General features: G+C 37.8%; 1 protein-coding gene across 2 annotated transcripts in view; it reads left to right on the top strand.

The window, feature by feature from the left end:
• GKAP1 (G kinase anchoring protein 1) overlaps nucleotides 1-3,366 on the top strand; it is an 81,191-nt gene extending 77,825 nt beyond the window's left edge. For both annotated transcript variants that reach the window (XM_082655895.1, XM_082655894.1), the window contains 2 exons: nucleotides 232-309; nucleotides 3,052-3,366. In XM_082655895.1, the coding sequence (XP_082512021.1) occupies nucleotides 232-309; nucleotides 3,052-3,099 (126 nt within the window). In that variant the 3' untranslated portion in view covers nucleotides 3,100-3,366. The remainder of the gene's footprint in view (nucleotides 1-231; nucleotides 310-3,051) is intronic.
• The last annotated feature ends 9,105 nt before the right edge of the window (nucleotides 3,367-12,471 follow it).

Genomic DNA, 12,471 nt, shown 5'->3' with positions numbered 1-12,471 from the left:
CTCCCCTTCCCATCCTTATTCTTTGGTCTTGTCTTAGAACACTGAGCTTGCCCTATGTATCTTTAATATACAGCTGAATAAAATGCCTAATTGAAATTGTTTGTGAGGAGAGAGGTTCTCTTCTAATGCTCATTAATCTCATAGTCAAAAATCATCATTGTGAATAACAATTAAGAGTATTTACCAAAAAAGACCCAAAAAAGTCTTTTTTTATTGAATATTTGGTTATAGGTAACTTCACTTCATGCTGCGTTAGAACAAGAAAGATCTAAAGTGAAAGTATTACAAGCAGAATTAGCCAAATATCAGGTATGCTTTTATAATTATGAAAGTGTTTTCATCACAGATAATACATTTGGAATAGGTATATACATGTGAGAATAAAGGTACTATTTTATTCTTAGGCCAAAATTTATTCACCAAACATATTGATGATTTTGTTATTATTGGTTATATAATTTACATCATAGAAAATGTTAAGTTTATTCTAGACATTAGTATATACAGCAATAACTAAAGTAACTCAAAAAGACCTTTGGTACTACATAGATGATGTGAGATATGTGCCAGTGAACCTTATCGAGGGAAGGTACATAATGACATTTATCCCATTATATAATAAGTTTTATCACTTGGGTACAGCAATCTCTCCTAGATATCTTCATTGTAAAGATATCTTTTCCCCTTTGTAATTAATAAATAATATGTGAAGTTATAGTTTGAGATTGTATGAATATCCTTTTCTTTTTACCCAATGATTTTAGCATCCAGATTAATGATATTTTTATCAGTTATTATTTTGGTAGTTGCAAAATAGTGATTTTTCTAATTCTGTCATTTCGTCTGCATTTACAAGATGGCATTCAGCATTTTTTTCAGGGTGAAGCAGTAAACAATATCAGGGCTTTGTTTCAATATATGTGTATATGTATATTTGTGAATACACACAAACACATATATTTGTATATACATATGTATGTGTGTCTATGTCATGATATAAAATGAGTTAATTGATGTGGGGGTCATAGTCAAAAAAGTTCGAAAGCCACCACTGGTGGCCTACAGAACATAAAAGTTGTTTAGCTCCAGCTTTGACATGTCATCAATCCAGGAAGGAAGATTCCCTTTGCCTGGGAAGCTTTGAAAAGGATCTTTGAATTATTATTATTTTTAAAAAACTCTTGTTTAGAAGAAAGGTAAGAGTTTTAAGCTATATAACATTGGTACCTCTGTATAGTGGGTATCTACCTTGTAGAAAGTTTTTTAGTAAATTTATTTTTTATTTCCCTGCTATCAGGAAATCTTATTTTTAACACCTGTCATTATACATCTCAAGTTTCATATAACCTCTTCGTACTTTTTTTTCTCTGAACGAATCTTTGCAAAACTTTTATTTGGTCAGGACTGAATAACAGCATTCTCATACTGTTTTTTTTTTTTTAAAGAAGGTTTGTTGTAGACATGTTTTTGAACACCAAGAGGGAGGTTATGGGCAGAAAAAGGGTGAAACAAAGAGAAGCTGCCAACATTATTAAATGGGTCTGGGTTCCATGTGCCCTTGATATAACCACCACTCTAAAAAATGTGCTTTCACAGACAAGTAGTTCCCAAACTTGGCTGATCATCAGAATTTCTTGGGAACTTTTTGATTGTTCAGCCCACTACTAATTATCATAAGTAAATAGGCTGGGACAAAGTCTAGAGATCAGAATTTTTAAAATATTACTACTTAGGTGATTCTAGTAATTAACCAAGTTTGAGTATCATTGCCATAGTTTACAAAAATGTAGAAAAATTATAAAATTATTATAAATGCATCAAACCATTATTTATGGTTAAAATGGAGGGTAGAATAGTTATGGATGATTAAATTTTTTTGTACCTTTGTGCTTTCCATATTTTTAAAATGATTATTTGCTTTTTGAATCAGAGTAAGGCAGAAAATGTTGTTAAAAGTAATTAATGAAAAATACTTCCTGTCTTTTAAGCCACCTTTCTCTTTCTTTGGCTCAAGTCAAATACCATTGATGGCATTTCATTTGGAGGAAATTAAACAGATTTATATATGTCACTGAGCAAATATGAAAAGTACAATCTTTTCAACCCACTGATGAACAAAATCAGATTTCTAATGCTGTCTTATATGAACAAAACTATACAGAACTTGAATTAGAAATTGAATTACCCAAAAGGGTAATGAAGTGAATCACCAAATTTGCTGATCATATGGAGCAAATTGTCTATTTTGATCAATTTTTTTTGGCTGCATTGGGTCTTCGTTGCTGCGCACGGGCTTTCTCTAGTTGCAGCGAGCAGGGGCTACTCTTTGTTGTGGTGCACAGACTTCCCATTGCAGTGGCTTCTCTTGTTGTGGAGCATGGGTTCTAGTCGTGCAGGCTTCAGTAGTTGCAGCACGAAGGCTCAGTAGTTGTGGCATACAGGCCCTTGAGCACGTGGGCTTCAGTAGTTGTGGCGTGTGGGCTCAGTAGTTGCGGTGTGTGGGCTCAGTAGTTGCGGCGTGCAGGCTCTAGGGCACGTAGGCTTCAGTAGTTGTGGCGTGTGGGCTCAGTGGTGTGGCTCGCAGGCTCTAGAGCATGGGCTCAGAAGTTGTGGCTCACGGGCTTAGTTGCTCTGCGGCACGTGGGATCTTCCCAGACCAGGTATCGAACCCTGCATTGGCAGGTGGATTCTTAACCACTGTGCCACCAGGGAAGTCCTGACCAAAATTTTTATTAAAAAAAAAAAAATCTGGGACAGTGCAAATGAGCTCTGAAAAATAAGATACTGGTGATCAGACTAAGTCCGGACCAGTTCAGATAGATAACTGTTTTCTACAACCTACTTTAACCGTTTGTAAAAATAACAACGGTTATTGCTATTTAAAATACGTAAAAATAATTTAGTGGTATGTTCATTCAAATTTGCAACAAACTCAGAAAAGAAGTTCCTTCCTTTTCATAGTCAAATATGCCTTTGATCTCATTTATTCTTGAAAAGAAAATGCCCCCAAAATGTTATTTCCTCAATAATTTACCCTATTTTTCTTTACAGGGTGGCAGAAAAGGGAAAAGAAACTCTGAATCCGACCAGTGTAGGTGATTCCATTAGCCTTTGAGGTCAACACAAAAATTAAAACTTTCAGGGTTTTGCAAAAATGTATATATTTAATGCTGTGCAACTGCTGAACTATGCAGTTTTTGTTGAAGAAACTTAAAATGATAGCTCACTAATGGTTTATAATTTTATGTCCTTTTGGCTTAAAGTGAAAAGAAGAAAAATAGAATTCCAGCACAACTCAATGATTATTGTTTACTATTCGTACTTCTTATCACTTTACTTTTTCATCAGTCAATAAAATTAATTTACTCTTCCATTAATGTTTGATTTTTTTTAAATTTCAGAAACAGTGTGAAAGTATTGTTTTTGCTTATAGCACAATCAATTTAATTGGATTTAAGCTCAGTGAATATTTACGCAGCACTTTGTGCATGCTAAACCCTACAGAACGTACAAGATATCCTCAAATGGCTTATGCTCGGGGAAATAGAAGGTGGGGGTGGGTAATGGCAGCAGCAACAAAAAATTACCATACATATTAGAGTGTGATATCACATTGTTTGGAAATTGAGAAAACTTGCATGAGATATTGGGTTGGCCAAAAAGTGCCTTCGGTTTTTAAGTAAAAATAAAAGACACATTTTTCATTTTCACCAAGAACTTTATTGAACAATGTATTCACCCTTTTGTTCCACTACCTTCTGCCATTTTTCAGGCAACTTCATAATTCCATCTTCCCAAAACTTTTTTACCTTTTTGAGCAAAGAACTGTTCCAGGTGCCTTTTACAGTCTTCCAGGGAATTGAAATTTTTTCCATTAAGAATTTTGTAAAGACCTAAATAAATGGAAATCCAAAGGTGCAATGTCTGGTGAATACAGCGGATGAATCAGAACTTCCCAGCCAAGCTGTAACAGTTTTTGCCTGGTCATCAAAGAAACATGCAGTCTTGCGTTATCCTAATGGAAGATTATGCATTTTCTGTTGACTAATTCTGGATGCTTTTTGTCGAGTGCTGCTTTCAGTTGGTCTAATTGGGAGCAGTACTTGGAATTAATCGTTGGGTTTTCTGGAAGGAGCTTATAATAGAGTACTCCCTTCCAATCCCACCGTATACACATCACCTTCTTTGGATTGAAGACAGGCCTTTGGTGTGGTTGGTAGTGGTTCATTTCACTTGCCCCATGATGTCTTCTGTGCCACATTATTGTATAGTATCCACTTTTCATCACTCATCACAATTTGTTTTAAAAACGGAACGTTTTCATTACGTTTAAGTAGAGAATCGCATGTGGAAATAAGGTCAGGAAGGTTTTTTTTTGCTAAACTTAGGTAGAACCCAAACATCTAAGTGATTAACATAACCAAGCTGGTGCAAATGATTTTCAGTGCTTGATTTGGATATTTTTGAGTATGTCGGCTATCTCCTGCGTGGCATAAAGTTGCTTGTTCTCAGTTAATGTCTCGATTTGAGCACTATCAACTTCAACTGGTCTACCCAACCATGGAGCATTGTCGAGCGAGAAATCTCAGGCACGAAACTTTGCAAACCACTTTTGACACGTTCAGTGAGTCACAGCACCTTCTCCATACACTACACAAATCTTTTTTTGCATTTCGGTTGCGTTTTTACCTTTCTTGAAATAATACAGCATAATATGCTGAAAAAGTTGCTTTTTTCTTCCGTCTTCAATTTTAAAATGGCTACACAAAAATTCACCAATTTTGATGTCTTTTTTAAAATGCACACTGATATGACAGCTGTCACATACAATCTAACAAAATTGTTTTGAATGAAGTTAAAGACAACTAAGTGCTACTAGAGCCATCTTACGGAAAAAACCGAACAAACCTTTTGGCCAACCCAGTAGTTTTTTGGAAGGTGGATACCTTTTCTGTAAATTTTTTGAGAAGCATCCTAGGCAGAAGGAGCAAACTCTGGGCTGAAATATTTATTTAAAGGACAGTCTGGCTTGAGGACAGAAGTGTGACACACTGAGAATAGGAAGAGTGTTGATGTGGGGGAGGAATGAAGATAGATTTTTTTTTATTCATATAATCAGTTTATGGGATTTTTTTTTTTAGTGTAGTCAGTGAAATACAAATATGATTCATTAAAATACAGAGTTTTTTGCTTTATAACAAAGGCAAACACATAAATACTGGTATTGGCCTCCAAAACCAGCATTATATGAAAGACTCCAATTCATGAGAGTCTTTAATAAGAAAAAATACTTAATGTCATCATTGTTTATATGTCTGGCTTCTTCCATGCGGTTACATGAACCTTGCAAAGAATTGTGGCTTATTATTATTCTCAACACTTAGTTCTCTATGTATCACAGAGTAGATGTTAAATAATTATTTGTTTAATTAATTGATAAAGTGGTAAAGCTTTTAAAGATAGTTTTCCCCTAATTTTACCTTTGATTAAGAATAGGTACCATCAAAACCTACTTAATTACTTAAATATATTTGGTAATCCATGGTACCATATTTTTTCAATCCAGTGATGAACAAAATCAAATTTCTAATGTTGTTTTATAGGAACAAGCCAGACAGAACTTGAATAGTTTCAATTATAATTGAATTACCCAGGTAGTTAATGAACTGAATTACCAACGCCTATCACATTATCATCTGCTTTTGATTATTTACCTATACACTATCCATTTGGTACATTATCTAACATCTAACACAGTGCCTGTTACATGGTAGACACTCAACAGATACGCCATTTTCTACTAGTGTATATATGGTTTAAAATCACCTGAGCACATAGAAAACTTCATTGATATCCTGTTTTGTGTTGGGTATTCTCTGGAGTACTGCACTCATGACTTTGTTTTTCCTGCTGATTTTTTTCATTGATTGATGTATCCAGTTCTGTGGGCTTAATCTGTCACTTCTAGGCCAATGTCTCAATTTCAACAGAGAAAGCTTTATCTAGTAAGAGACAGAAAAGACAATCAGTTGATTTCTTCTGTTAGATTGATTTCTCAGGCATCCCCTTTTAATAAATATCTTTACTCAGATTCTTTTCTGCTTCCTGAATATGCAATGAAATTACTGATAGCTTACTATGTGTTAGGCATTGTGCTAAGTACTAGAGATGCAGATATCCACAATCAATTGGAAGAACATAGAAATGTAAAGAAATATTCATAAAATATTCCAATAAACAATAATACTGATGTATTCAAATTGCTGTTGGTGTACAGAAGAAAATACATCTTACTCTTTTAAACATTTTAGACATCTTCTTTGGGATTTTTGACATTTTCTATAGTGTGTTAGTAAAGCCAACACTCTTGAACTAGAGCTTTGTTCAAGTTCTATTACTTATTAGTTGTATGGCCTTGGCTCATAATAAATATTCAATAAATGATTGAACAGCATGAAATTTGGTATCTAATGAGAATAGTCAGTGGAAGTACTGGGTAAAAATTACGTAAGATGCCATTTTTACCTGCAAATTATTTTCAGTCTAATATGAATAAACAAGCATAGCACATAAGTAAATGAAATTCAAGATAGAATACAGTGGATTCCGTAACAATTTTGTGGAAGGAAGAGAGTATATTTGTTCAGGGAAGTCCAGTGTTACTTATTAAAAAGCTAATGTTTTAATTGATAAGTAGCTTTCCCCGAAAGTTTTAAAGGGCAGAGGTTGTTTGACAAGAAAGGAAATTTTAAAAAGAGGGGTGAAGGAAAAGCAACGTTTACATGTTCAGGGAATAGAAAGATAACAAGGCATGTGTTGAGGAGCATATCAAGCTAATATAATAATACTTAATTTTTTAGTTTTTGAAAACAAAAGTTTATGAACAAAGAAGTGATGCAGTCAAAGTTGTCCTTTAAGAAGACTGAAATGGTAATGATGTAATAGAAAATTATAGAAGAATTAATTTGGAAATATCAAGGAAGCTTTTATAATAGTAGAAACAGGACATAAAAAGGATCTGAACTAGGGAGGTGGCAGTGGGATTCAAAATACAGAATAAAAAAATTCCCAGGGTGGAATTTAACAAACTTTTGTAGAGTGAGGAAAAGAACAAGGGCATTAGACATGAAAAGCAAGATCTCTAGCCTAAATGAGAGTGAGGATGATAGTGCCATTAGTAAGGTACAATGATGGAGGAATTTATGTGGGGGAGATGGACAGAATTAACTTCTGACTTTTTAAACTGGATTTGCCTACAGAACATCTGAAAATAGTCCAAGAATTTGGAAATATAGATCTGGTCCTTTGAGGGAAGGATGGATTTGGGATCTGGGATCCATCTACAGTTAAGTTGTATAAATAGTTGACATGCCCAAAGGAAAAAGTTTTTGAAGAGAAATACTGCTGAGGACAGACTTTGGAAATGGTAGGAAACAAGAGAGATTGGTGAGAAAGGTGGGAGGCATGGTTATGAATGCTGCATAGAGGTCTCAAGTTATGAGCCTGAGGAAAAACTACTGGTTTTAACAGAGAAAGAACACATTGATGACTTTCAAAATAGCTTTTTCAGTGGCACAGAGCAAGGCACTGAGGAAAAAGTTAAACTCTGTAACACTTTTGGCAGTTATAAAAAAGGACCCCCAAGGTGCTTTGAAGGGACTACATGGTTGAGTGAGGGTTGGTTTGTTTAAATTTAGGACTCAGTAGACCTTTACTATGTTCATGAACAAAAAGGAGCCATTTAAGAAAACAATGAGACATTTTTAGCAGAGGGGACGGAGGCAAGATGGCAGAGTAAGAGGATGCAGAGTCCGTGTCTCCTCACAACTAGGGCACCTACCAGACACTGGTGGGGGACGTTGACACCCAAGGGGACAGGAGGAACCCCTGAGTGACTGGGTAGGACACGGGGGAGAGCAAGGGGGTAGGATAAGTGGAGGTGGGATGGGAGCAGCGCCCCTGAGGGCGGCTGGGGCAGGGGAGAGGTGCCGACACCTGGAGAGGCCCACTCACTGCAAGGGGATCAACAGGGATGGGGAGAGACCCTTGGGGGGATTGGAAGGGAATGTGGCTGGCATTTCCCCTGCCCAGTTGGGCCCCAGGGAGCCTGCTGTGGTCCCCAGGCCTGGTCCTCTGCCCTCTGAGGCCCCCTCTGGCCACGTGGGTCCTGGGGACATAGGAGGGAGGGTAAAGGAAGAGTAGAGGCCAACAGGGAGGGACCCTTGGGAATCAGAGGATCAGAGCAGGGGAACGAGGCTAGTGTTTCCCCTGCCCACTCGGTCCCTGGCAAGCCTGCTGAGGTCTCAGGCCTCATCCACCACACTCCGAGGCCAAAGGCACTCCAGGGACCCATCCCACCACGCTGAGCCTAGCCCTGCTCCCATCCCCGCCAGGGCCTTTACTGGCCATGTGATTCTGGAGCCTAGACCCTGCTCCCCACCTAAACCCTGGCCCCCTAAGCCCCACCCCCATCTAAGCTCCTCACCCCCCACAACCAAGGCCTTTTCTGGTCCTTTATTTTTTTGTGGGGGGGCTATTGTGATTCTGTTTTACTTTCTGATTGTTTCATTGATATTTTTATTTTTTCTAATGTATCTGTTTTCTAATTTTTTGTTATTGTTCTGCTTTTTTTTTTTCTTTTTGCCACACTGTGCGGCTTGCGGGATCTTGGTTCATGGGTCAGGGGGCTGGCCTGAACTCCTGCGATGGGAGCACTGCGTCCGAACCACTGGACTAACAGAGAACCTCAGACCCCAGGGAATATTAATCAGAGTAAGGTCTCCTACAGGTCCTCATCTAGGTACCAAGATCTGGATCTACCCAACTGCCTGCAAACTCCTGAAGCTGGAAGCTTCAGGCCAAACAACCAGTAAGACAGGAAACAGTCCCACCCATCAAAAAAAGTGAGATGACGAAAAAACATGTTAAACACGAAGAAGCAAGGTAAAAACCTACAAGACCAAATACATGAAAAGGAAATAGGCAACCTACCAGAAAAAGAATTCAGAGTAATGATAGTAAAGATGATCCAAAATCTTGGAAATAGAATAGAGGCACGGATCAAGAAAATACAAGAAATGTTTAACAAAGTCCTAGAAGAACTAAAGAACAAAGAGATGAACAACACAATAACTGAAATGAAAAATACACCAGAAGGAATCAGTAGCAGAATAACTGAGGCAGAAGAACGAATAAGTGAGATGGAACTTAGAATGGTGGAAATAACTGCTGAGGAGCAGAATGAAGAAAAGAGAATGAAAAGAATTGAGGACAGTCACAGAGACTTCTGGGACAACACTAAGTGCACCAACATTCGAATTATAGGGGTCCCAGAAGAAGAAGAGAAAAAGAAAGGTTCTGAGGAAATATTCAAACAGATTATAGTTGAAAGCTTCCCTAACATGGGAAAGGAAATAGCCACCCAAGTCCAGGAAGCACAGAGAGTCCCATACAGGATAATCACTAGGAGAAACACACCAAGACACATATTAATCAAACTAACAAAAATTAAATTCAAAGAAAAAAATACTAAAAGCAAGGGAAAACCAAAAATTAACATACAAGGGAATCCCCATAAGGTTATCAGCTGATTTTTCAGCAGAAAATCTGCAGGACAGAAGGGAGTGGCAGGATATATTTAAAGTGATGAAAGGGAAAAAACTACAACCAAGATTACTCAGCAAGGATCTCATTCAGGTTTGATGGAGCAATTGAAAGCTTTACAGACAAACAAAAGCTAAGAGAATTCAGCACCACCACACCAGCTTTACAACAAATGCTAAAGGAACATCTCTAGGCGGGAAATGTAAGAGAAGAAAAAGACCCACAAAAACAAACCCAAAACAATTAAGAAAATACATATCAATAATTACCTTAAATGTAAATGGATTAAATGCTCCAACCAAAAGACACAGACTGGCTGAATGGATACAAAAACAAGACCCATATATATGCTGTCTACAAGAGACCCACTTCAGACTTAGGGATACATACAGACAGAAAGTGAGGGGATGGAAAAAGATATTCTATGCAAATAGAAACCAAAAGAAAGCTGGAGTAGCAATACTCATATCAGATAAAATAGACTTTAAAATAAAGACTGTTACAAGAGATAAGGAGGGACACTACGTAATGATCAAAGGGATCAATCCAAGAAGAAGACATAACAATTATAAATATTCATGCACCCAACATAAGAGCACCTCAATACATAGGGAAAATGCTAATAGCCATAAAAGGGGAAACTGACAGTAACACAATAATAGTGGGGGACTTTAACACCCCACTTACACCAATGGACAGATCATCCAAACAGAAAATAAATAAGGAAACACAATCTTTAAATGACACAATAGACCAGGTAGATTTAATTGATATTTAGAGGACATTCTACCCAGAAGTGGCAGAATATACTTTCTTCGCAAGTGCACATGGAACATTCTCCAGGATAGATCACATCTTGAGTGACAAATCAAGCCTTGGAAAATTTCAGAACATTGAAATCATATCAAGCATCTTTACTGACCACAATGCTACGAGATTGGAAATCAATTACAGGAAAAAAAAAACTGTAAAAAACACAAATGCATGGAGGCTAAACAGTGTATTACTAAATAACCAAGAGATCACTGAAGAAATCAAAGAGGAAATTAAAAATTACATAGAAACAAATGACAATAAAAACACGACGACCCAAAACCTATGGGACACAGCAAAAACAGTTCTAAAAGGGAAGTTTATAGCAATTCAATCTTACCTCAAGAAACAAGAAAAATCTCAAACAATCTAACATTACACCTAAAGCAACTAGAGAAAGAAGAACAAAGAAATCCCAGGCAGTAGAAGGAGAGAAATCATAAAGATCAGAGCAGAAATAAATGAAATAGAAATGAAGGAAACAATAGCAAAGATCAATAAAACTAAAAGTTGGTTCTTTGAAAAGATAAACAAAATTGATAAACCTTTAGCCAGATTCATCAAGAAAAAAAGAAAAAGGATGCAAATCAATAAAATTAGAAATGAAAAAGGAGAAATCACAACTGACACTGCACAAATACAAAGGATTATAAGAGACTATGACAACTATATGCCAATAAAATGGACAACCTAGAAGAAATGGACAAATTCTGGCAAAGGTACAATTTTCCAAGACTGAACCAGGAAGAATTAGAAAATATAAACAGACCTATCACAAGTAATGAAATTGAAATTGTAATTAAAAATCTTCCAACAAACAAAAGTCCAGGACCAGATGGTTTTACAGGTGAATTCTATCAAACATATACAGAAGAGCTAACACCTATCCTTCTCAACTCTTTCAAAAAATTGCAGAGGGGGGAACACTCCCAAATTTGTTCTACAAGGCCACCATCACCCTGATACCAAAACCAGACAAAGATACCACAAAAAAGAAAACTGATTTTGAAAGATTGGTTCAAGATGGCAGAGCAGAAGGATGTGCTCTCACTCCCTCTTGTGACAGCACCGGAATCACAACTAAACTGCTGAACAATCATCAACAGGAAGACACTGGAACTCACCAAAAAAGATACCCCACATCCAAAGACAAAGGAGAAGCCACAATGAGATGGTAGGAGGGGTGCAATCAGAATAAAATCAAATCCTGTAACTGCTGGGTGGGTGACTCACAAACTGGAGAATGCTCATACCACAGAAATCCACCCACTGGAGTGAAGGTTCTGAGCCCCATGTCAGGCTTCCCAACCTGGGGGTCTGGAAGCGGGAGGAGGAATTCCTAGAGAATCAGACTTTGAAAGCTAGCAGGATTTGATTGCAAGACTTTGACAGGACTGGGGGAAACAGAGACTCCACTCTTGGAGGGCACACACAGAGTAGCGTGCACATCGGGACCCAGGGGAATGAGCAGTGACCCCATAGAAGACTGAACCAGACTTACCTGCTAGTGTTGGAGGGTCTCCTGCAGAGGCGGGGGATGGCTGTACCTCACCGTGAGGATAAGGACACTGGCAGCAGAAGTTCTGGGAAGTACTCGTTGGTGTGAGCCCTCCCAGAGTCCTCCATTAGCCCCATGAAACAGCTGGGTAGGCTCCAATGTTGGGTCACCTCAGGCCAAACAACCAACAGGGAGGGAACCCAGCCCAACCCATCAGCAGACAAGCAGATTAAAGTTTTACTGAGCTCTGCCCACCAGAGAAACACCCAGCTCTACCCACCACCAGTCCCTCCCATCAAGAAACTTGCTCAAGCCTCTTAGATAGCCTCATCCACCACAGGGCAGACAGCAGAAGCAAGAAGAACTACAATCCTGCAGCCTGTGGAACAAAAACCACATTCACAGAAAGACGAGATGAAAAGGCAGAGGGCTATGTACCAGATGAACAAACAAGATAAAACCCCAGAAAAACAACTAAATGAGGTCGAGATAGGCAACCTTCCAGAAAAAGAATTCAGAATAATGATAGTGAAGATGATCCAGGACCTCGGGAAAAG

Source organism: Grampus griseus (assembly GCF_964374135.1).
Source record: "Grampus griseus genome assembly, chromosome: 6".
Taxonomy (NCBI): domain Eukaryota; kingdom Metazoa; phylum Chordata; class Mammalia; order Artiodactyla; family Delphinidae; genus Grampus; species Grampus griseus.
This window is presented reverse-complemented; position numbering and strand designations above follow the sequence as displayed.